General features: G+C 39.5%; 2 protein-coding genes across 3 annotated transcripts in view; both read left to right on the top strand.

Moving 5' to 3' along the window:
- The window catches only part of LOC124367354 (fringe glycosyltransferase), a 130406-nt gene that overhangs the window by 64333 nt on the left and 39170 nt on the right, over positions 1 to 26903 (top strand). The window lies entirely within an intron of this gene.
- Positions 8186 to 22841, top strand: LOC124367352 (putative mediator of RNA polymerase II transcription subunit 26). 2 transcript variants are annotated; one of them, XM_046824104.1, is made up of 3 exons: positions 8186 to 8231; positions 19085 to 20072; positions 20115 to 22841. In XM_046824104.1, the coding sequence occupies exons 2-3, from the start codon at positions 19100 to 19102 to the stop codon at positions 22586 to 22588; spliced, it is 3447 nt and encodes a 1148-aa protein (XP_046680060.1). In that variant the 5' UTR covers positions 8186 to 8231; positions 19085 to 19099; the 3' UTR covers positions 22589 to 22841. The 2 variants fall into 2 exon arrangements, with proteins under 2 accessions (XP_046680060.1, XP_046680059.1); XM_046824103.1 differs by having other exon boundaries at positions 19085 to 22841.

Genomic DNA, 26903 nt, shown 5'->3' with positions numbered 1-26903 from the left:
GGCTTCTATTGCACATACGGTTATTATAATATAAACTGCTAATTAGTGTGAGGCACGCCAGCAGTGCCACGCGGCGAGTTGTGGGTCAAGTGTCACACGTCCTCGCCGCTCAGCCTCTGGCGAGACTGGTCATGGCCCGAGGGAACAGCTGTGATAGGAGTCGACTGTAAATGCCGTGATAAACCATATGCAGTAAATAAGTTAATGACGAAGTACGTTTGAGATCTGTACTGAACAATCTTCAATGATGTCGATAAAAGTAAAAAGTGTTTGGATGCGCATTAATTATATATTTAAAATGACACACATCCAATAATACTGCTACTAGAAATAAGAGCGTAAACTTCATGAGGGTTAACACTGTTGTCATGAGGGAATTAGTTACTTGAGTTTGAGCTTTGTGGCTGATCGGTATGTGGTCTTCAATTAGTTACTTGAGTTTGAGCTTTGTGGCTGATCGGTCTGAGGTCTTCAATTAGTTACTTGAGTTTGAGCTTTGTGGCTGATCGGTCTGAGGTCTTCAATTAGTTGCTTGAGTTTGAGCTTTGTGGCTGATCGGTCTGAGGTCTTCAATTAGTTACTTGAGTTTGAGCTTTGTGGCTGATCGATGTATGTGGTCTTCAATTAGTTACTTGATTTTGAGCTTTGTGGCTGATCGGTCTGAGGTATTCAATTAGTTGCTTGAGTTTGAGCTTTGTGGCTGATCGGTCTGAGGTCTTCAATTAGTTGCTTGAGTTTGAGCTTTGTGGCTGATCGATCTGAGGTCTTCAATTAGTTACTTGAGTTTTGAGCTTTGTGGCTGATCGGTATGTGGTCTTCAAATAGTTACTTGAGTTTGAGCTTTGTGGCTGTGGCTGATCGGTATGTGGTCTTCAATTAGTTGCTTGAGTTTGAGCTTTGTGGCTGATCGGTCTGAGGTCTTCAATTAGTTGCTTGAGTTTGAGCTTTGTGGCTGATCGATCTGAGGTCTTCAATTAGTTACTTGAGTTTGAGCTCTCACAGTAGCCTATACAGTAAGATAGTAACAAATTTCGTTAAACACTGCTAAACGTTTGGGGAATCGTAATGCTTTAAGAAAAGTAGCTAACATCGAATACGATATAGCAAATCGATTTTGAGCATAACTGCTGAAATGTTCGTGGACTTGGAACGTTCGTCGGTAATGCTGTAAAGACGCGGTGTTAGATAAGATCGATCTGTGTGGCCGCTCCTGCCTTCGTTATCCACTATTGAGTTTAGTCATGAAGCCCGAGCTGGTGCCAATTACTTGTTTACGGGCGTAAAACGCTGAGTGAAAGGCGTAGAGGCCGCGGGGATAAATCAGTGGAAGGGCGTTGGCTGACCCCGAGTACTACGCACCGCTCAGCCCCTGGGCGCTGCCGACAGTGGTAGGTCAGAGGGCGCAGGTCCCCCCCCCCCGCCCACCGCAACAGCCTCGTCTTACCCGCGGGAAAATTATAGCCAGTAAATGTCACGTGTGAAAATTGCACGCGTTAGAGATTGTTGCGTTATTTTGTTCTGATCGCATGGCTCGATTTTGTAATTTATCGCCTGCGCCTATTTTAGTGGCCTACGCAATAAAATGTAAACAATGACTTTTGAAGTTTACAACACCCTCCCCCCACCGAACTTTTTGTACACGTCTTCACACTTATAACCAAACCACCACTGTCGTTATAGGTAAAAAATTACTAGGCAAATGCTTTATTTTGCCACAGTTGATATTTTTGATCGTCATCTGGGATTCCACACGTTGTTTTTTATTTTGGGGTTTTACCGAGGGTAATTAATTGTATAGGTATGATTAGATTGTACGTTACAAGAGTCAAATAATCAATTCGAAACTCAGGGCAACAATACAGACAGATCGAACTATCCAAGATTTTTAATTATGCAGACCTAATAATAATATTCTTTATTGCATGAAACAATTACAATATTGCAAGGCATGCGTCGACGTAACTATATAAAGTACATAAGTACATCAGATAAATGATGTTGGTAAATACGTACAATGTAATACAATTCTTGTATGTATCAGAACCGGGGGTTTCGTGGTTGTTGAATTTCCAAAACCATGGGGCATGGGGGAGATCACCCCCATTTTGAAAATATTGTTCTTTTTGTTCCCTCAATTAGTACTATACACTCCCGTTTACATAATTTTGATACTTGGGCTATAAGTCTTTTAATACGAGTTTGAAATTTTCAAATAAACACCCTGTATGTGTAGAGACCGGCGGAAAAGTATACACAATTTTGAATTAGGCATTAGTTTTTCAAGCTTGATTTTGCGGTGAAAAGTCAGTTTGTCCTTCGATTTATAATTGTTTGTTTATTTATTATTTACCGCTACTGAGCAGCCAGATGAGTATGTCCTGCGGCCTGACAGACGGTCTGACTAACAAGTGGCGGTGAGCGTGTTTGTGTTGGGTGACGACTTGCAGGCGGCTGTGGCGCGGCGCGACTGTTTTTGTGGCCCCGGGAATGTGAAGGACTGCTGAAGCACACGTGGCCCCTTCTGAAGTCCCCTCACTGAAAAAGTCCTTATTAGGGCTTTGAATTGCTTCCTCATGTGAGGGACGCGCGGCGCGGAATGTGGAGTCATCTCCGGCGATTTATTACATGTGCGAGGTTATTATTTTTCGGTGTTTTAGCACTGTGGTTTATGTAATATCTATGTTAAATCTGATTTTATATACGCATAGTTTTCTAGGGGGGAATAGTTTATTGTTTTTTTTTTTTACTGTAATTATTTCCGTTACTGACAACTGTGGGTTTGTCACATACTCTTGTGTATCTGGGGTGAATGGTGTCCCACTATACGTTAGTCCACAGTTTTCCCATTTACTGTTTCTATAACAGTGGTGTAACTCATGCTTAGGCCTAATGATCTTTCTGGAATACTCTCCCAATTACTCCCTCCTTATTAGGCCACTTATTTTTTTAGTGTGGCCGAGTTGCCAAGTGAGCGTTATCAGAGTGTAGTCTTCACCAGTACGGTAATAATAATACAATAATTCTTTATTGCGTTCACAATTTAAGAAACATTGTATTCAGTCATCAATATACATGTAGTAAAATATAATTAAACTGTATAAACCAATTAAATACATGTCGTTTCACTTATTAAACAGTTTTCAACTATGCTGATTACAATGTTGAACAGAACTAAAGGATCGAACCAATTAATTTAAAATTTTATTTCAACGGCACCAATATGTTTCTTAATCGAGCTTTGGATTTATTTAATCCTTTATATTTTATCTTATCAGGGAGCTTATTTATGAACTTCACGCCAACCTCCGATCGTAAACGTATGAACGTGGCAGTTCAGTGCTGTTGAATACGGATGTTGTTCTTGCCCCTAGCCCCGTATTGGTGAACGTCCCTGCCTTGGACCAACTCACGCTTCAATCGGCAGTACAGAGCAACCTCAAGGATGTAGAGACAGGGCAAAGTCAGCAATTCAAGCTCCCTGAAGGAATTTTACACGAATCTCTGAATTTCAATTTTGAAATTATTCGGACCGGTTTGTTTTGAATTCTAAGTACGCTTTCAAATTTGTATTTAGAACAGCTGCCCCACAGTCTCAGCCCGTATGTTATATACAAGGCCAAAATAGACCGTTCTTCTTCTTCTATGGGGCGGCCTACTGCCATGCACTTAGGCCTCAAGGACCTTTTGCGTACCCCCCGGAGACCGTTCTTAGTACATTCAAGGAGCAAAACAGACGTTTTGACTTCTATGTGGTCGTTTCATGTCAGGCCTCGATCAAGGCACATCCCAAGGAACTAACTTTCCAAGTACTTCCGGCCTCACGTGACGTCATCACCCGCTATCTGAAGATGTAGGACTGCAGAACTGTAACACGAAGACTACACAGAGCATCGTAATTCACTCCATGTCATATCATAAAGTGTCTGGAGATGACCTCCCAAACTCTGGAATATCCTGTCCAAACGTGACAACGGTCTGTTGGGATTTTCTCCGGCTCAGGCGCGGTTTAATATCTCATCAGTCACCAGGGCGGGTCGACTGTTTGCTCGAGGAGCGAGGGCGTGGCCGGCGACTGGGCGCTCCAGGACACTCGAGATTCTACAGCTGTCGCGAGTCAACACTGGAGATAATTCAAGAACAACAGAGGAGACCACCGTGGGCTCTGGTGTTGTCGCCAGAGAGAGAGAGAGTGAGTGGGGGGGGGGTGGAGACAAAACGCGTAAATCTGAAAATCCTATAGTCATCTCGCTCGACCTCCTCCTTGTCACACACATTGACGTGCTCCATAATGGATAGGAATGCTAATCTGTGTCCAGCGTAATGTGTAGTGCAGACAGTCTCGTTTAACCGCACTGCTCTTTATCCGAGCGTCAGCTTAACCGATTTTAAATTACGATTCAAATAAACGGAATTAGCCATGAAGCATCTGTGATATCGCATTGAAGTTATTGAAGTACGAGCCGAAACCTAATTGCAATGTATTAGCATTTGTGAACTCGTGAAGGTATTCCTCCCCCACCCTCTCCACCAACATTGATCGTGTTTAAGTCTGGTAAAGTTAAATAAAAATATAATTAAAAAAATTATTCTTACAATTTTTAAAACTGTTGTAGCATTACAGTGTAACTTCCAGCAAAAATAACGTGACTGTCGGATAATATCTTTTTAGAGGGAATTTCGATTCAATGAAAGACTATGCTATGTGCTTATTTCAGTTCAAATTGGCTCTGGTCTCCTATAGAATTGTTTACATGGAAACCGACACTGGTATGTACATGATGTTTACCTCTGGTAGTAAATGGAATGATGTGTTGGATTATGTACGTATGTCATTGTAATTACGAAATCCGTATTTCTGCAATGAAATCTCGGACGGGAATAGTGATTACTTCCGGAATTCATTGGATCATATAAGTCATTTTGATTACGAAATCTTTATCTGCAGTGAAATCTCGGACGGGAATAGTGATTACGTCTGGTATTCATTGGATCATATAAGTCATTGTAATTACTAAATCCGTATCTGCAATGAAATCTCGGACGGGAATAGTGATTACTTCCGGAATTCATTGGATCATATAAGTCATTTTGATTACGAAATCTTTATCTGCAATGAAATCTCGGACGGCAATAGTGATCACGTCTGGTATTCATTGGATCATATAAATCAATGTAATTACGCAATCCTTATCTGTGACAGAACCTCGGACGGGAAAAGTGATTACTTCCGGAATTCATTGGATCATATAAGTCATTGTAATTACGCAATCCTTATCTGTGACGGAACCTCGGACGGGAAAAGTGATTACTTCCGGAATTCATTGGATCATATAAGTCATTGTAATTACGCAATCCTTATCTATAACGGAACCTCGGAAGGGAAAAGTGATTACTTCCGGAATTCATTGGATCATATAAGTTATTGTAATTACGCAATCCTTATCTGTGACGGAACCTCGGACGGGAAAAGTGATCACGTCTGGTATTGATTGGATCATATAAGTCATTGTAATTACGCAATCCTTATCTATAACGGAACCTCGGACGGAATTCATTGGATCATATAAGTTATTGTAATTACGCAATCCTTATCAGTAACGGAACCTCGGACGAGTTTCATAATTATTGAGCTGTTGAGGTGTTGGTAATGGACTGTTCAAAAATACATTAAACAAAACCCGCCTTCTCTGAGTTGTGTTTCCACATCATCCATTCGAATTTACTTAGTTGAATCCCCAATCAGGCTACAGATCGGCTAATTATAAAATTTGAAGTTTGGAATTTCGCATTTGTCATTGCTTTGAAAGATCGTATTGGTACAAACAACTAGAGACCAATTGGAGATCCGTACCATAGAGACAGGTGTAAGAGAATGGAATTGTCGAGTGTTTAGAAATTTAGGTAGCCGGCAACGTATCTAATATTGGTCTTTGATTTCTCTTTAACCCGCTGATTTGTAACAGATGTTCGGATCAGGTGTTTACAAACATTGTTTTCCTGGTTTCTTGTGCACGTATTAAGTAAACAAGCAAGCGTAAATTTCTAGTTTAATTTTCACAAGTGGACGAACGACATGTGTCTACGCAACGAGGGCGCGCGGGAGCGGCGGCGTAGGTGGCATGAGAAGGGAGAGAACCTGAGATGGGCGACACCGAGCGACTTGGTGTCCGCGTCCGGGGAGCCTCCTAGGAGGCCGATCTTGAGCGACCACTTCGGGTGGAGGGTTTTGAACAGGGCGGTCGTACTGGACAGCACCCACCCCTACATGTCCGCGCACTGGGAGTTACCGGACATCAGCGGTGGGACGTTCGATAAGGTGACGTACGTCATGTACCTGGACGAGGAGGCGCAGGGTGGCAAGGACGAAGGCCGGACCAGGGAGACGGCGCTGAAGGCGACACAGACGGAGATACTGACGGCGGCTCCGGCGGAAGAGGTGGAAACGCTGTCTTCGAAGTCCTCGAGCATCAATGCGGAAGAGGCGGTGACGGTCGTCCCTCGCGCGAAGATCAGGAACCTGATCAGCGACTTCTACTACGTCCCGAGGGAAGTGAGGTTGAAGAAGAAGCTGGAGGCGACCGGAGACAACAAGGATCGTGTCGCGGAGGAGGTGGAGACTGAAACGGAACAGGTTGACTACGAGGAGGATACGGGTAAGAAAGAGAAGGACGTGAAGAAGGCGCCAGAAACGCCGAGGAGGAGGAGAAGGTACAAGCAGGATAGATGGGCTCTACGGGCGGGCGCTGAGAACCCACTGACCTCTCAATACGCTCTCTGCAATTTACAAAAAGAATCGAAATGCAGTGACTTGAATCATTATCAAAAGTGCAGAAGTGGATCCGCACACAGTGTTTCAACGTCGCCTTCATCGGCCGACCGGAAACCTTGTGAGATGAAAAGGAACAGGACATCGGAACTGAGAAATGGTTCGCCTGCTCAGAAACAAATATCAATATGTGAAGACATTCTTGAAGACGATTAGTTCACTGTAACGTAGCCTACGGTATTGGATGTAGTCTCTCTTTCGTACATTTACTGTTGTAATTCAATAAATAATGATCGAATGGTTGTCTTTCTCTATCATTATGTAACGATAGGTTTAATACAGTTGTATTTCATGTGCATTTGAGTACATATTGTCTAGGTATGCCAAGTTAGGCATAATTAGACCGGAAACCATATTTTAAGATATTTTAATGTTTTTGGCAAAATAGTATTTTTAAAAACTTATCAGTCAAAGATTTAAGTTTTTGGTACATAGTATAAGTTTTGGTTAGCGAAAAGTAACATCCATAAAATAGTAAATATGCCATCAACGATATTTTATTAATTCCATAATTTGTTTCAGGTAGGTGATCTTTCATTCTGTTCCCATTACCTTGGTAAGTGTTAATTATTTTCTATTTTAGGTGATTTTAAGGTTTAAAAAACATCTGTTTGTGTGTATTGTGTTCTGTATGTAAATAAGGTAAAATTTGGACTCTTAGGTGCAAATCTTCATGTCCTAAGGGAGTGATTCACGTGGAATCAATTAAAATTATTCGTTGTATGTGGATATTAGGTTGTGTTAAAGTGTTAAATATCAAAATAGAACAGTAACAATTCAGAAAATTTAAGTGACCTTTACAAAAATGGCGGTTTAGCTTTACAGCTAAGATATTGTTTACTTTTATCAACAAGGTTTTTGCAAAGACATGCTCTAAAAATTTAGTAAGAAGAGAAATCATGTGTCAATCTCGTGTGTTAATACAATGACCAAGCCAATTTAATCTTGTATGATTAAAATTCTCTTGTTGTGGTTTTGCTATTTTGCAATGAGCCACTAAAAATTCCATAAATTGAATATAACAGTTGAAGAACTCTCCTCATTGAAGAATTCACATCGAAACTGTCAATGCTATTGTCGTTAAAAAGACGACGTAGAATTTGGTTTGATTAATACAGGCTTCTGTATTCATACGTGAGGTTGACGAATTAAATAGGTTGTTAGTGGGCAACTAAGTGGCAACATTAATTAATTTGCTATATCTTGTAGCATTTTGTCAAGTAATTACGTTTTAATGTATTTTGATATGTTTTTTTTATTCAAATGCCGTTTGGAATTGATTAATTCTCCTAGGTTGAGTTAACTTTACACTTGAACATCTCTGCGGTTTGTAAGAAACAGCTGTATATTTATTTACATCGCGTTTGTTTACATAAATTATTCGCAAACTAAGGTTATAAAAAAGGTAAGTCTTTTTGTGATTTTTGTCTCATTTCATTATGGTAAGTTCTTGTTTTAAAACACGTTGGATATTGTTTTTAAATAGTGTTTAAATTTGTGTATGTCACTTTTAAAGTGTTGTGTTTATAAAAATAGATTTTTATATTTGGCTTTATCATTTGTGTAAACGACAATCCAATATATATTTCTGAAAGTAAACAAAGTCAGTTCAAGCTATGATGCTAAGAACGAACTAAACCAAATTAAACTCATGGAAGTGCAGTATTTATTCCCTGTGCATTCACTAATATAATAAGTCTAATCAAATATTTAATACAGATAGAATATTCAAAAACCGTTTCCCTCTTTATAGTAGAATAATTTTGTTGATTTTTTTTAAATAATTTGACTCCAATAAGGCCTTTCTATTATGTGTAGTAAAATTATCAACTAAATTAAAACAGGTTTTTTTTCATTTTGCCTAAAAAATATGACACAGATTGTTACTTTTTTCACTTACTCTCAACGTATTTTTAACACTTTCGATACAGTTATGTCCATTTTTCACCACATTTTTGAGAGGGATCCGTCGGAATTCTAAGTATGATGTGACTCATGATGAATGAGTGGGAGTACGTGCGTCATAGAAAGGACATTAATTGGAGGAAATCGTTTTTCCTAAACACTGTTTGTATTACAGACGCCGACAACGTTCATTGACTATTGTGAGATCTTGAATTTCGCTGAATAGAGATTTCTCTTGATCAATTTAGACCTCACCAAGTGTTTCTGGCAGCGCCACATGTGATCTGGAAAGCCTATCAAGGGATTTATTCACACAACCTAAGAATTTATTCGTAAAATCTTCTCACTTTCGTTTCCAAAAAGACTTAACTGGTTTCCGTGTAAACGACTTCCACTGCTAGTGTCAATCGTCTGATCTCCACAAGAGCAGGAGTATTGAGAGATGATTTACTCTAGCTCTGCCTATCATCTAGCTCCACACAATGTGGTGCAGGCCCTCTGTGACAGGGATGTGATGTCAGAATCGCTGACGAGAGCAGGGCTTTTGTTTGATAGCGACCTCAAATTCTCTGATCATGCCACTGATGCTATCCAACGTGCGCTGGGTAGGTCGAGAGCCTGTATAGGCCACGAAATTTACTGCCAGAATCCGCAAAGCTACGGCTCATACAGTCTTTAATTTTACTCTATTGCAATCCTGCTTAAGGAAATAGCATCTCGAGGGAAGGATTTGAAGGATTCAAAGAATGCTAAACTCAGCCACCCGTTTTGTATTCTGTCTGAGACGATATTGACAATGTGATTACAGTTGCATAATCCAAAAGACCCCAATATTCGGAGAACCTCCTTATCCGTGTAGGGAACTTGTGCAAACACAAGAGGTCTCACAATGTAGCAGACGCAAGGATATCCAGCTTCACTTCCCCAGAGTGAGGCTGGAAGTTGGTAAGAGAAGCTTCCTACTTTGGCCTCAAAATGTATAACGACCTACAAGGTTGCTGAAGGAGCACAAAATCGTTGTCTAGTTTTAGATGTAAAGTTAAAGATTTCGTGGTATCTAGTTGAAAGTGACCGTTGTTTCTTCTACCAATTAGGTTTAGATCGAATTGAATAAGTCAATCATAGAAAAGTTCCTAGAATTAAGATTGACTTGTGTTGTTCCCTAAAGCAGTGTATTATACCGAGTGACGCTCAGAATAAAAAGATATTTTTATTTTATCTATTTTATCGTAGTCCAAACAGTTTCTGATCTCAGGATAGATGCCGTGGTAGCTGATGGACAGGCAGCATCTGTCAGTGTCTCGTGTGCGGAATTTGGCTTGACAATTTTGTGATCTCTTCCTGCAGGAGAATACAGCCTGGATCACATTTAAAACTGAAACCGTGGCTAACTACTCTAGAATTTGTCGTTACGTATGTTTGAACCTCGAAACAGAAGTTGCTTGTAGTGTTGGTTTGATAGTAAGAGTATTCCTGTTGCTCTGCTCAAGATCCGAAACTGAAACCATCCGTGACGCGAGGCTCGAGGTGGTCTGGAATATCTCCAGTCGATGACCGCTCCAGTTCCAGCTGCAGGGCTGATGGCTTGATGTCTCGTAGTCACGGACAACTTACGTCACTATTGGCCCGAGGAAGGATTCGATTACGCTGACCGTGGCTTGCATCGCAGTAATAGCACTCAGTGGGCAATTGTAGTTTTTGGAATGATTATTTGAAGTGAAGGACTGAATATTTTGGAATTTTGTGAATATTTTTCTAAGTGCGTACTTGGTAGAGTTAGTAAGTTTTTAAACTATTTTTATATCTATTATCATTTTTAAAAGTCGATTATTCGCTGAACTGGAAAGTGGCTATCGGTAAACCACCGTAAGAATGTATCCATGACCTGAACCTCCGGGCTACATACATAATTATCCAGCACCCGCCCTCACACTGCGTAATGCCAGCGCTCGCCTCTATCCTTTCACGCCCCGAAGCGGTGCCAGAAATAGCTTCATAAGTAGATTATTGTAGATAGTACCTATCTAGCTGACACCTTAAACATATTAAAATCCTTCTGGAATTTCATAATTGTGGAACACAAGCACCGGTAACTTTGTTGTGGAAAGAACAGTTCAGAAAGCCACGCATTCCATGATTCTGTAATTACGTTTCTTCTTAGCACTACCTGATGTATTGATAAATTTTCAGTCTTGGAGGATGATGCTACGGATAGTATTGACTTTAGTAAAGATCGTCTGCTAGATATTATGTTCGGTCACACTATCAAAAAGTGTTTATTTTATCTTTAAACATTAGAAATACGCAGTTATTCATGCTCATAAACTCGATAATCCCAAATGCTGCAAATGTCCCATGACACCTCATTGGTTCAGAGTCTTGGAGGATAATGTTACGGAAAGTGTTGACTTTGGTAAAGATCGTCTGCTAGATATTATGTTCGGTCACACTATCAAAATGTGTTTATTTTATCTTTAAACATTAGAAATACGTAGTTATTCATGCTCATAAACTCGATAATCCCAAATGCTGCAAATGTTCCATGACACCTCATTGGTTCAGAGTCTTGGAGGATAATGTTACGGATAGTATTGACTTTAGTAAAGATCGTCTGCTAGATATTATGTTCGGTCACACTATCAAAAAGTGTTTATTTTATCTTTAAACATTAGAAATACGCAGTTATTCATGCTCATAAACTCGATAATCCCAAATGCTGCAAATGTTCCATGACACCTCATTGGTTCAGAGTCTTGGAGGATGATGCTACGGATAGTATTGACTTTAGTAAAGATCGTCTGCTAGATATTATGTTCGGTCACACTATCAAAAAGTGTTTATTTTATCTTTAAACATTAGAAATACGTAGTTATTCATGCTCATAAACTCGATAATCCCAAATGCTGCAAATGTTCCATGACACCTCATTGGTTCAGAGTCTTGGAGGATAATGTTACGGAAAGTGTTGACTTTGGTAAAAGATCGTTCTGCTAGATATTATGTTCGGTCACACTATCAAAAAGTGTTTTATTTTTAAACATTAAAATTATACGTAGTTATTCATGCTCATAAACTCGATAATCCCAAATGCTGCAAATGTTCCATGACACCTCATTGGTTCAGAGTCTTGGAGGATAATGTTACGGAAAGTGTTGACTTTGGTATAAAGATCGTCTGCTAGATATTATGTTCGGTCACACTATCAAAAAGTGTTTATTTTATCTTTAAACATTAGAAATACGTAGTTATCCATGCTCATAAACTCGATAATCCCAAATGCTGCAAATGTTCCATGACACCTCATTGGTTCAGAGTCTTGGAGGATAATGTTACGGAAAGTGTTGACTTTGGTAAAGATCGTCTGCTAGATATTATGTTCGGTCACACTATCAAAAAGTGTTTATTTTATCTTTAAACATTAGAAATACGTAGTTATTCATGCTCATAAACTCGATAATCCCAAATGCTGCAAATGTTCCATGACACCTCATTGGTTCAGAGTCTTGGAGGATAATGTTACGGAAAGTGTTGACTTTGGTAAAGATCGTCTGCTAGATATTATGTTCGGTCACACTATCAAAAAGTGTTTATTTTATCTTTAAACATTAGAAATACGTAGTTATTCATGCTCATAAACTCGATAATCCCAAATGCTGCAAATGTTCCATGACACCTCATTGGTTCAGAGTCTTGGAGGATAATGTTACGGAAAGTGTTGACTTTGGTAAAGATCGTCTGCTAGATATTATGTTCGGTCACACTATCAAAAAGTGTTTATTTTATCTTTAAACATTAGAAACACGTAGTCATCCATGCTCATAAACTCGATAATCCCAAAGGCTGCAAATGTTCCATGACACCTCATTGGTTCAGAGTCTTGGAGGATAATGTTACGGAAAGTGTTGACTTTGGTAAAGATCGTCTGCTAGATATTATGTTCGGTCACACTATCAAAAAGTGTTTATTTTATCTTTAAACATTAGAAACACGTAGTCATCCATGCTCATAAACTCGATAATCCCAAAGGCTGCAAATGTTCCATGGCACTTCAATGATTCAGAACGTAAATCTTTCTGAACTGTCTTCCGTCACAGGCAATTAATACCTGTTGAAAATTCTAAGATAAATCTAAACCAGAAAAACCGATCTGCGAGGTCTGATCTGTTGTCAAACGTGACCGTGTACCCGTCTAACGGGTATGACAGACATTCTGAGGCCGAAGTGTGTAACCGGTGCGGTTGTCCGCAAGCTGTGGCCGGTATCACCGTATAATGTGTGGCATGACCGGTAACCCTATCCGGTGGGAAATGGACAACCGGTGGCCTCAACAAGTAAACATTTCAACTCTCTGTATAGGGTTACTTGAATCGAGAGTTGAGAGCATTCCTCGGTGGAAACAAGATCATTGCAGCATCTCAGACGAAATCCTCTTTTCCTTCTCTTCACTCTTTCTTTCTACTTAATCGTGGACTCCAGCAGAATCTGAATTTGAAATGCTGCTTTGAAAATTCGTTCGTTTTACCTTTTTATTTCTATTTCTGCTTTTTCGCTGTCTCTTCCAACCAGATTTGAATCCCCTTTCCAGAATGTGTGTTTCCTTTACCATCACTTGAGTTTCTTGTCGTTTCTCTTCACTCAATTTCAACTGTAGACCTTCTTCAATTTTGTGTTTTGTTTGTCTATTTCACCCATTTTCATCCATTTCCTCTTCTAACTCTTAGCAGTCATGTGTACGATGGCAAGTTCCCGAGTATAATTTATCATCCAGGGAGTTTCAAGTTCCACGAGAAGAATCGTGCAGGAAATCCACGTGGCGCTATAGTAGGATCAAAAAACGTAAACACAGCATCGATAATATTTCGAATTGCTGTAATTTTAACACCCAAAAATAAACAAAAGTTCAATTCAATCATGTGGGCCGCTAATTTATTCGAGCGTCCCGTCGCTATTGGATCGCAGAGGTTTCCTCTACCACAATGAGAGGCATCCGCGTGGAGCAGCGGCAGTTTAGCTAAAAGGCTGTGATTAGAATTTGATTAAACCCCGGGGAGAAGATTAGCGTCCGCATGGTCAGTACCCGAGGCCGGCAATCAAACCGGCCGCAATCTCTTGGCTCAGGAGGTTTGGCTGCCTTGTGGGCTATGATGAGGCGATTGGTCGGTCTTAACTGAATTAAGCCCGGGTTGATCCTAACAGTGCCGAGCACCTGAAATATCAGAGAGGTTCTTGACTGCGCCCCCTCACGAAAATTTTGGGAATTGTACTGCAATTTAAAATAAAGTTTTAAAACCGAAATTTTTAACAAAGTTTTGGAAAAACTCAGTCTCAGACCTGTAACATACATACTTTATTCTCTTTAACTTTGTGTCTAATCAATAAATATAAGTTACAGTAACGTTGAGGTCGGAGCTTAGTATTGATTTCTTATTTTAACCACTGTATTGAAAATTCACAACACCCAATATTTAGGTCTGACTAGTAAAGTTACTTCAATTTACGACGTGCCAACAAATGAAGAACTCCACAAAATTCTCATTTTCCTTGCCATTGTCGTATTCCCATTTTTCACTTGAAGGTTACCTTGGTTAGTCTTGTCTTCCTTTGGGCATTTAAAATTCCACAAGTTACAGTTTTGTTGCTGTATACACAAACCCCCCCTCCTTCCCCTCTCATAGATACAGCCCTGGCGCTGGTCGAGATTATATCACGCTGAGCAGTTCCACCGTACTCAGAATGTCGTTAGCGCTCGTTGTGTCGGTTCACTTGTTTCTCTTGGTAATTTGCCTTTTTCACCCTCGCCCCTCCCCCCCCCCCACCTTAGGTACAGGCCTGTCGTTTCAGTAGCGATCGCCTAAGTCGGAATAAATAGCCGTCGGCTCGCTTATTCACCGGAGATGATCTCATCTGTGATGCTCGGCTTTTTACGTGCTCCTCTTTGTCTTCTTCTTGTGCAGATCTTGGTGCTGGGTTCAATGATTCCGCTCCTTCCATCGCTATTATCTGTAATTTGTATTGCTCATAATAGATAGGCCTACTTAATAAAGTCGTTAGATAATTAAACTAGGCAAACTCTTGTTTCTGGGATATTCGTATGCAAATCGGACCACAATTTAGGGTATTGAGAATTTTGATGCGATGTTCCCTGAAGTGGAGGTTTTCTCTCCTTACAATGTTGACGTGGCAAACTCACTACATATTTCACGTGTTTATGGGAAAAATATAAATTTTAATAATTTAAAATATTAGAAGTCCTATTCAAAAAGGATTAAACACGGAAAAGGTAGATCATTAGGGGAAAACTCTGTTTATAAGATAGAAATGTAGGCCAGAAACATCAAAACTTTGATTTCTTACTTATGTTGGGGGGTCAAACATTCTTAATGGGTTCATAGTATTTTCTTTTAAATTGCTTGCGATGCAGAGTTAATATTTTCTAAACTTGTAAGCAAGGCTTTTGATTATTCACGGCTAATTGAAATTACTTCCTTTCCTGCCAACATTCTGGTTGGTTTTTTTTTTCTTTTAAACGTGAGATACAACGAAAAGGGAGCTTACTGTTTGAAAGTATTGAGTTTTTGGCATGAAATTTTCAAATTTTGAATACGTTTGTCCTACATACTTTGCAACCATAAAAATAGAGATCATGTTGTGCATCACACTCCTTGCTGCGATTCAACCAGATCGTATCATCGTTTTGGCGTGTAGTTCACGATCCATGATTACCAGACCAGCGTTGTTACTGTTTTTCACCATATAAACATGTGATGGATCGAGACTTGTGTTTGGTCACAGTGGAGCTTACTGTACAGTGTAGGAAGTGACAGGGCATCTCTCAAGGATCATTCTTGTCATCTCTCAGAGAATCGCTCTTTCTAGTTCGATATCCTTGCGCCCTTCACTGTTGGTCTCCTCTCATTAACTTTTCTGTTAGCAACACAAAGTTCTAACAGTATTTGGCATTTTGATTGAGATTGATTTGATTTGGGAGTATTTGATTTGATTGATGTTGCCTATCCCGTTTTACTAACAACAAAAAGAATTGACTATAGTTGAACAATGAGTTGTTCAACTATTATAGTCAATTCTTTTTGTTGTTAGTAAAACGGGATAGGCAGTTCAAACGTTTTCAAATGAAAATGAGCACCATGATTTATTGCACTACTATAAACTATTAATATTGTTCCATATCGATTCGATGGTAGGTAACAGAGCGACTGGAGTCACGGATAGGGAGTCTTTTCCAAATGAAAATCAGCACCATGATTTATCGCACTACTAGAAACTATTAATATCGTTCCATATCGATTCGATGGTAGGTAACAGAGCGACTCGGGTCACGTATGGGGAGACCCCGGGGCTGATGGCCCAGCACGATAGTCACACACGCACCCCGTCACCTGCGGCCGATGCTCGCGTGGTTCTCGCCCGCTATCGCTGTCACAGTCGCTGTCCCCGCCTCCATTCCACGTCCAAACTAGTTTTTAATGAACTATTTTAATGAGATTTGAAAGAACTGGTTCCCGCCGCCGGATTATTTCACGTGCGGACGGCGCGGCGCGGCGCGGGTCCGGCTTCCTCAAATTGCGCCGGGCACCGGGGCCCTAATGACGCCACTTGTTTCACCGGAGTCGGTTACTTTTTTAATCAACTCGCCCGCCATTATGTCCCCCTCCCCTCACTCCACGGGCCGGTCCCTCCAGTTGTTATTTTGCTTTTAATTTGAGATTGAATTATGGCACGGAGTGGCCCCCGTCCGGCAGTCCGGGCCGGACAGTACGTGACGCCGGGTCAGTTCCCGTCCGGCTCCCGGACGCTCCCCCGGTATTACCCTCGGACCCCGGTTCTCATCATTAGGCCGGAGATTGTAATCTGTCCCATCATGAGCCGGTCGCTCACTGCGTCCCTTGGCTCCTCACGGCGTTTCAATCAACTGCGGGAATTGCCAAGTTGAAAGCGAAATGAAACGTACTCGGATGTAATGTGTTTCTCTCGTTCGCTACTGAGTAGCTATTGGTTAAAGGTAGGATGTCTTCCTCGGAATTTCGTGGTTACATCTTTCCCCGATGGTTGTCTAATGAGGGAAGGGTTTGTCATGAATGCTCATTTTTTGGGATGCCAGCCAACGTTCAGTGGCCCAAAACCACATCCTGAACAATATCCTAGAGATTTTTAATACCTTTATATTTTTAACGTCAGTACTAGTGATTCAACCACTTTATTATGCACTTAATATTGAGTACTGCTCCACATCACCATCCGCTTAAAATGTGACGTTGTCACAGATCTGACTCCTGTAATCTGGAGTCATGTATTGTCTGATGAAGAAGGTCACAAACAAACTCTTTACATCGTCTCGACATCAGAGACACCTTGACTGTAAAATCCAGTGTGATCCAAGTGAAGAGGTGTTCTCAATGCCTCATCAGGTGCACAATTTGTGTGTGGAGATGTTGAGCGCCCCACAGGACAGAGTGCCCGGCCTGGCGCGGTCTCTGCCCCCACACTCGTACACTCCTCGGCACCATCGGACTCTGGTATTAGCGGGTAATTTCCCCAGCCCATAAACCTGGGAGTCTCAATTTTCAGGCGACGGGAATTGTTCTGCACTGGCTGAAAACAACTAGTCTCTTCTTGCAGCAGTTGAACGACACTTTTTTTCATTTCAAGCGGCCCTCTTTTGATTCCACCGTATCGGCCGTGTCCCTCTACCGCATATTGTGCTCGGTGAGTTCAACTTCCCTACGATCCGTGCGACATTGCAGATTAATGAGGTTACAAATTAAACAGTTTCTTTTGATCAAAGTGTTGCTTGAAGTGGTCGGATGTGGGCTAAGCTTGACCGAATCATGGTTTGGCTGAGCGTCAGCGAAGCCTATAATTCAAAAGGCTGAAAACATTTTAACTTCTCGCCTTTTTCTGAATTGAAGAAAATAACCCTTCTCAATTTTTACGTCATGTGTTTAAATTTTGGAGACTTTTGAGTCGTTTCATCGATATATCACTATGGAGAGGGATTGAAGATTTACAATTTTTAATTGGTGGGTACTACCCAGCCTCGTGAGAGAGGGGGTCATCACCTCACAATTTTGAATAATCAAAAAGCGATTACCGTTAACCTCGAATGATTTCCTTTATCCATTCAGAGTTCTTCCAAAAGTATTAACGAAAAGAATGGAGATTGTGATATTATGTTCTGTGTTTATTGGATTGTTTCTTGTTTAATACATCCGAGCCTATTTCGATCAAAACCCCAATCAGTCCGCATTCTGCACAATAGGTATCGTAGTTGTACATTAAAAAAGTAAAAAAATAACACAATTCAAACGAATATCATTTATAACAAACGCTGTGTCAGTTATGTTCCAATTGACAGGTATTGAAATCCGCCCATTGATAGCTCACTAACTCTTCGTAGCAGGTTGCAAGATTATCTGTATCAACACACGTAGATAATATGTGGTAAGTGATACATTTATCGCTGAACGGGTATATGATGTCCAGTTTCCACTTACCGCCATACTGATACGCGTACAATTCGATCGGAGAAGTCGCCGGTACGCGGCAGTGAGCTTGCGCATGCGTAGAGACCGGCGCTAACGCCTGCGACTGCGTATCACTGTCGCCTCTCACAAAAGCACGTATGTAGCACATAACCTCTCAAACGTTAAATGAAAAATCTATCCCGATCAAATTGATGAATACGGTGCAACATATCTGCGGGATGACGTGTGAGAAATGTTCGTACGGGAAGCGATTAAATGATTCTCATTAAGGCGCAAGAAGTATTTGTTGCCGGGAACTAATGTTTGTTGCATCGCCGCTATCGCCGCCCCTCCTCGAGAATCGTTACCGGCGATTGTGGGGGCGACAGGTGTTGTGATTGTCACTAATGAGGGACGTAAAGGTGGCGGGCGCAGAGACGAACCTTGTGGCACTCCCGCGGCGCTCGCATGATTGATGACATGCGGTCCTGATTGATGGTCCCCCCTTTGTCTACAGTCAAACATTTGTTTTAGGCCACCATACATCATTCGGCGGTATCTGCCGAGGATCGCGATCGCCGATCGTCGTCCACTTCGGGGCCGAGGAGATAGAGCAGATCGGCCATGTATGTACTGAGATGTCTCGTTATCTAGTCTCAGTTGCCGTTTCAATGTAGTGTGTTTGTCGGGTAATTGATGCATCCATCGTACCAAGGGGCAGGAAATTTTGAAAGACTCAAGAAATTTTGCAAAATCTTCAAACCTAATAAGTTTTTTGCAAATTATTTTTTATTGTACCAATTAGGTAGTTAAATGTAAATATATGTATACAAATTAAAGATTTCGCTAATGGTGTATTTTTTCATTTCAGATCGGCTGAGCTAACATGTATAAATCTGTTCGTGACACGTTGCAGGCATTTTCGAAACGCCAACTGACCAACCTAAATTATTCGATCGTCGAACGACTGCGATCCAAAAACAGTAAAATTAGTGTTTCATTTAAACCCGACAGAAGTCAAAGGAGTAAGCGTTTGAAAAAAGTTTCTCAAGTGTTCAAGAAAAGGAAAACAACACGCATACACGATATATTTTTGGACAGATTAGTAAATCCGATTGTAGGAGTGTTTGTCCCTAGCATCGAGGGAGTGGATCAGATTTCGAAGCTAAGCGATTTCAGAACCCACCATGGATTTTTGGAGAAAATTGAAGAAACTGAAACTGAAAATAATCTTGAATACACAGAGGGGAATCCTAAAACATTCAATATGAACAGGGCACTAGATGGTGAACAATGTATATTAAGTCCGTATGGTTTTGTGACCACTGAAAATAAAATCACCAAACAGGCTGATCGAAAATGGTTCAGTAAAAAGAGGAAACCTGCCTACAAGAATTTAAATGTGTCTAGTAACATAAAAGAATCGAATAAATCTTCATTGATTGGTTTAGTTTTAGAAAAAATTATTTACAATAAAATAGATAACCTTATTCCAGGCGTAAAAAATGAACAAATGTTGGATTTGTATGATTTTAGAGTTCAGAAAGAGAACCACCTCCAAGATGATGTTGTTGAAGTAGCACAAATTAAAAAATTAGGAGAGCAAGCGTCAGCATTAGCGACTGTCAATTCGAACAAAACAAATGTACTTGAGAACAATATAAATATAACCTTAGGTCACAGTTTAAACCCTACGAGCTCCAAAGTAATTGTCAAAGCTCCTGAAATACTTTCCGTTGATACTACTCAGACCGCTAGCCCTTCTGCTAATGAGACAAACGTAAATAAAGCAACCAATCAAAGTCAAGATTTTACAGAAAGCTCGAGAAAAACAGACACATTCAAACCAACAGCTATTGCAAACAATAAAGAAACATCTGCGTCCAAACCAACAAGTATTACAAACAGTAAAGAAACATCTGCGGGTGTAGACTTGTCTTCAATATCCAAAGACACAAAAGAGAATATAACTAGCCAAAATGACAAACAAAAGCCTAAAGATACTATAGTACAAAATCCCAAGAGGAGTTCAGCTAAAATGGCGAGTCCTGAAGGTAGCAGAGCAGAAACCATTGCAAAAACAAATCCGACAAATAAAAACAATAAATCGAAATTAATAGTCAGTGACAATAAAAAGAATTTGAATGAGGTGCAAAATATAAATAAGACAAACAAGACTGAGAGCTCTTCTTCAAGCATATCATGCGATCGTAATCGTTCACAAACGATTGCTGTAGGGAGAAAGGAGCTCGACACATCACCTAATATTGAAGTCAAGAAACCCCTTCCAATTACTTCATCTAATCTTGATTCTCGGCAAAAACCTACTGAAACTACAAACAGCAACATTGTCAATCCAGAACATTTAGCTGTTCCAAATAAACAAAATGTCAAAAAAATAGGTAGAAGAATTAAAAGGGACAAACAAATCGTAAGTCGCATAAATATGTCAAATAAATCCTCATCGTTTGTAAAGCATCATGTGAAGGAAAAGGTTTTAAAGACAAAAAAATTGAAGGCTGATTTGAGTAAAGGCCAAGATATTAAACAGAACTTAAAACAGCCAAAAAACCTTGAACAACCAGCTGTAGTGTCTGTAAATTCTAACGTAGATACGAGTGGAGGTACTGAAGAAGTTCCTGAAGTTAATATTGAGAGTACTTTAAAATTAGATCCTAATATGAAAACTTCTTCACGTATTGTCGAATCAAATGATAGTGATGCCTTAAAACTGAATAACGAAGAAGACAAGAAACCAGATGTCCAACAAGTAAACAGTCTGACTGCTGGTGCTAAGTCAGCAGTTCCTGAAGATAATATCAAGACTGTCTTCGTCTCTTTCAACACATCTGATGATGAAGCGCAATTCATTGAGAGGGAACAACTCGTTGGGAATAGTATAAAAAGTGAACTTATTAACCTCAATATGGTAATAGAGTCTGAAAATAAAAGAAAACCTGATGATAAAGAAAAAGTTAAAGTCGTGGAAAAAGAAAATGTTGATAAGAAAAAACCTGTTAGCAAAGCTAGCTTCCTCGCAGAAAAGGCTAAGTTGAGACCTTGGAGAAGAAGAAAAGGTTCAATAAGAAGCAAGAATAGTAAGCCTAAACTTGATGCAAATGTGACTGATGCTGTTGAGTCAAACATATCCGAAAAACTTCCGAAAGCCACGAAGAGTCCGGTGTTAAAAGATTCACAGATACAAAGTTTAAATGAAAATGATAAGAATGTTGATTTGGAATCCCACAACCTATCCGTAAATAAAACTCAAAGTTCCGACGCTAAAGATTTAACTTTTAAAAGCAATTTAGGTGCTCCTAAGGAAAATCGTAGTAAAAAATTAAATAAAGAAGAATTTCATCCAAACGAAATCCACAAAAATGCATTAACTTCAAAAAACAGAAATAACGATATTAATGAAAAATATAAATTGGTGCAAAAAGCTCGTATAAAATCTAGAGAAGAAATTAAAGCGCAAGAAAAGTCTAAAGTTAAGCCAACAAATACTAATATAAAGGATGTGGCCCCAAAACAGATCAATAAAAACTTAAATGAAGAACTTAAATCGAATGTTGTTAAGCCACTTAATAAAAAGGAGTTTGTAAAGTTAAACTCTCCAGTAAAAATGAGTGAAAATAAAATTAAAAGGCCGGCTACAACAAAGGAACAAGATAGACGTAAAAGTGATTACAATGACGAAAAGCCACGTAGTGTTTCAATAAAAAATAACACAGGAAAGGATTTAAATATTAACCCAATAAATAAGAAGGAAATTGCGAGTGAAACATTCCTAAAAGGAAAAACGAAAAAGGAGCAAGAATTAAAGCAAAAAACATTAACCAACCAAACTGTAAATCATTTAACAATAACCAGCCAAACCCAGAATGTAAAAAACAAACAAACTAAGAGCAAAAGTTCAGATTCCCCTAAGAAAAGAGAAAATCTTGTGATAGATAAAATAAACAATCCACAAGTTACTATGAAAAATAAGCGAAAACCAGAAAATGCTAAAGTCACTTCTGCTGAATCCCATAATAGAACATTTACACCGAGAAGTTCAAAATCTATAGAATCAATTCGTCCTCCTCTAAATGTGCCTAAGAATCAGAAAGTTCAAAACAGTTTCAATAACTCAAACCAGAAAGCTATTTCAACTAGTACAAATTCAAAAATGCCTTCTATGCCAATGAAAGCCTTGCGAGAAGAATTGAAACCAACCGCCAGAGACGTTAGTACAGCAGACAAAAGTGCAACTATTAATCAAAAAGGTTTCGCAAATAACAAATCAGTAAACGAAACAGCTTTGGCAGTAAGTTCGAAATCAAACAAGCGGACTAGTAATCAAATCCTACAGAATTTGGTAAAAAGAAAGTAAAGAGAGAAGCAAACCAATATTTTCCAGGAACAGTGCTGCTTAATACTTAAACAAATATGTATAATAGTGTCTATCTTCCATATACGAAAAAATATTTATTTTAAATTTAGGAGTTAACTATTTATGGAAAAGCTGTACTTATTTAAATAAACCTTAGTAATTCCCGAGTATTTGGTAAATTGCTCATTACATAATTTTTATTTTAATGAGAAATTTAATATTAATAAAATCTCTGGCTCAGTCTTGTACATAATTCATTGTAATTCTTTTGAGTCTTTATGATATGATTTATTGATATTTCTTAAGTAATAAAACATTGTATAATACGGGGTACTGTATAATACAGTTGAAAAGTCGAAATGAAAACCTGGCTTATCGTAAAATAATTACTTATTAGCACTTCAGTATTCAGTATTAGCTTAAACAGACCACTTTTCATTAGACTTACGAAATAGCACGTACATTTTAAGATGCGAATTTTTAACTACATCTAGATTTTATATGTAACACCCCGTATTTTAAACCTCGTAAATTTGTACCTCGATAAATTGCATCGTTTCTGATTTTAAGTTTTTATGGCTTAGCCAGGTTTTTATTCCAAACAATTCAATTATTGAACTTGTAAAGGCTATTTAAAAAGTCTTTATTCAAGAATTGTATTACATGCCTTTCATGTTCTTGACAAAGCACGTGTGAAAGGAAATAAATTATTTAGGTTGAACAAGATTTTTGGGATAAAGACAATGACTTTTATGGACAACTATGGAGGCACAACTCACTTAAACAGAGCACTTTTCATCAGACTTACGAAATAGCACGTACATTTTAAGATGCGAATTTTTAACTACATCTAGATTTTATATGTAACACCCCGTATTTTAAAGCTCGTAAATTTGTACCTCGATAAATTGCATCATTTCTGAATTTAAATTTTTGTTGCTTAGCCATATTTTCATTCCAAACAATTCAATTATTAAAATTGTAAAGGCCATATTTAGGTTGAAGAAGAAGATATTTGGGGTAAAGACGACGAGCTCGGCCGCGTGCCTGACTTGGCCGGGTTCGCCTGCACCGACCGTTAACATGGCGTCTCCCGCCGACCCGCCAATTTACGGGAACACGAGAAATGATCCGCGGGGCGGAACAAATAAATCGCCGACGGTGGACTTAGCAATTGAAGCGGTAAACGAATAATGGCGGAAGATTGCATACGTTTGGTCTGATAGGCAATTACATAAAGTACATGCAAGCGGAGGGCCCGCCGGGGACGTGGGCAGAGAGCGTGCGTGCTCTACAATTACAGCGCATGCGCAGCACCTGTCTCCGCGGCTGCGCTACCAGTACGCATGCGCGCTCGCATTATTTTAGACTTTTGATTATCGGGTTCACTCAGTTGTGAGCACGCCAAGCCCAGACTACGCTTGTGTTGTTAATGTCCTTTAATTGCTACGGAAACCGGGCTTCGCGTCTCCAAATGGAACAGTGAGCTCGGATCGGTAGTCGGCCTATTATTATGTTTTAACCTATTCAGTTTTATGCCTTTTAATTAGAGAGCTTGCTAGAGTCATTACCAAACTAGTAGTGGTGGACCTTCAAGGGTTTAGGTCAAGCATTAATACATTTCTTTACAACAAAAAGCCTTTCAGTAAACAGTTGAGTTCAGCATTTTCACAGCCTCTCAATCTAAAAATAAATCCTCAAAATGCAATGTTCTAAATATTTCTTTGCGCTCGACAGACTGCGAATATGGCCCGGCCATCGTGTGGGATGAGGCCATATTAGAAGAGGTCTGTTCCTCGAGATTCCTTGGAATTTACCTTGATCAAGGTTTGGCATGGAATGTTTATATCGATTACGTTTGCTCCTTATTATGCCTCAGACATTTGTGTTTTGAGGTCTCTAACTAAATACCACCGTATTCAGGTTATGATGATGACTTATTATGGCTTATTGTGGGGTGCATGTGCAAGTAACTAATGTTTTAGAGCGTTCAAGCTTCTTGAGCGATACATGTCTTTGCAAATTAAAATTAAAAGAGTCGTACAGGCCAGTTTTAAAAGATTGCATCTGTTGACTCTGCCAAGTCTCTATATTTTAGAATTAACATCATATTGTATTTTAAATTTACCTTGACCAACGAACGGGATGTTCACTCGTACGAGAAAAGAGGCAGAGAAAACTACCGCACCAGGAGACACAGGGCGGTAGTTCATCGACGTTTGCCCTCACAGACAGGGTTCATCTCACCAACAGTTTGCCAAATGAAATTAAAAATTCGCCTACGCTTAAAGCATTTAAAACTTGTTTGAAACGCTGTCTAGTGTCGAACGCGCGTTTTATAGCGTGAGCGAGTTTATGGCGTATAACTGGGAGACCGTACAATCAGAAGACTTCCTCTCAAATTGAGGTGGGGAAGAAATTGGCGACGAATGGAGCAGAGTGAATAAAAAATGTATATATAAATGAGAGTTCGATGTAGCACGTGTGTCAAAATTATTAGATACTTGACGTTTGCTATACAAATGTACTTTTTGTCTCCGCAATTAATATTTGACTATTGACTACAAGGATATCGTATTTTTTTGGTGTTAATTCTCTTGGGGTACCCATGCACCCAAATGTCTGGAGACTACCGAAGCAAGTACATAAATCTGCAGAATATCTTTCGGGATTGCACACTGTTTTTGCAAACCTACGGCGGCAGCGGCACTTCTCGCAAGTAGCGCCTCCGCCCGGATAAAGCCGTCTTGTAGGACGCTGCTCCGGACGCTTCACGGTGAAAATGATGAAGCCACTAAACCCGTCTTGCAGCCTCATGTTTTATGCAGCTCTACATAGACCGCTTGTTGTCGTGAGCTTCACGACTCCGCAACTTTATATTCCATTGTAGTTTTAAGTGTTTCTCGGGCGTTTGGCTGAACTGATGGGTTGACAATGAAAGCTATTTTATACTTCAGTGCCGTATAATGTTCTTTCCACTCTGTCTTTCATACAGAGTTGTATTTTATGCAAGCGTGTCCTACGTATCGACAGTGGTAATGTGTTTGAAAAAGACATTTCAAAATCAATGTTTAAGCAAGAATCAATAAATTTTGGGTTCTTTACTTATTGAAATCCTACTATAGCTATTATACTCAAGAGTTATCATACAAGTAATGGGGAAACATGATTTATCAAAGTTCTTTCCAAACATGATTTAGTGTTCCCCATCAATCCATTACTACGCTATAATGTACATTCTATGATGAGTCAGTCGCTTAGAAGAAAGGTCTCTTTGAATTGTTGAAAATGCATTCATCAGTACAAAAACTACTAGTTTTGAAATCCAATAGTTGTTATCATAGAATATCAGTGTTATTTTATGAACGTTTGTATTTATGTTTACTCTGTACAAGAAGTGTACAGTGTGTACCTGTAATATTTGGTTGGATTTATTTCAACTACTGTAAACTCAACATTTGGCAAATGGAAAGGCGGCAGTACATTTAATACTATATTTAGTTATGTTTTCAGTAAACACCTATTGGGTATATCAGTAACTCGAATTTGTACTTTTAGCCCTCTCGTATCAGGCTTACCACAAAGACATTTTGAATTTAGGTTCCATAACAACTGAAAATCTATTTTTCGTTCTAATAGTGAATCACTCCCTTTTGAATACAATCAGAGTAAGATATTATTTTATACTTTCTCTTTTTTAGAGGGTGAAATCTCAATTTTAAAGTTGAAATATACATATTTTCCACTTACACGTTGTGAGGGTAAAATGGGTGTTGAAAAGAACAATAGAAACTGTTTGGTATTTGCTCCGTTTTGTGTATAACTAGACACTATTTACAACAATAAATCACTTCGAGTGAAAGTTTCGCTTATACAACTTTATATTGCAATGTAGTCCGTTTATGAGGGCCTTCGTTAGTACTTCGCGTTCAGTTATCCAGACGACTAGATCTGTTTGTCGGAAGGAAGCCGTGGCGACAATGGCTTGCAACCATAATGATAATGGTTAACCCTTTCAATTGAGCGGCTGACAAGCAATTATTTATGAACTGTTCAATGGCTACACGGACCGATATAAGAGAAATAACAGCCCATCGAGTGGTTCACGCCTTCAACAAAGGGTAAGTGTGTGGGTCGTGCGTGTATGTAGTCTACCATGGTGCGTCATGCTCCCTGATTGCTTCTGTAATACCGCACGTTCAAGTCTCCGCGTTCACTACTGTTGCTGCTGCTGTTGTAGTAGAGTTTAGGGGTTCGCATCTTCAGCAAAGGGTAAGTGTGTGGGTCGTGCGTGTATGTAGTCTACCATGGTGCG

The sequence above is a fragment of the Homalodisca vitripennis genome, chromosome 8, assembly GCF_021130785.1.
Source record: "Homalodisca vitripennis isolate AUS2020 chromosome 8, UT_GWSS_2.1, whole genome shotgun sequence".
In the NCBI taxonomy this organism is placed as follows: Eukaryota; Metazoa; Arthropoda; class Insecta; order Hemiptera; family Cicadellidae; genus Homalodisca; species Homalodisca vitripennis.
Note: the sequence above shows the minus strand (reverse complement) of the source record. Positions and strands in the feature narration are given on the sequence as shown.

Excerpts from the sequence above, each read along its gene's own strand:
- LOC124367352 (XM_046824103.1), top strand. The coding sequence starts at position 19,100 with ATGTATAAATCTGTTCGTGACACGTTGCAGGCATTTTCGAAACGCCAA.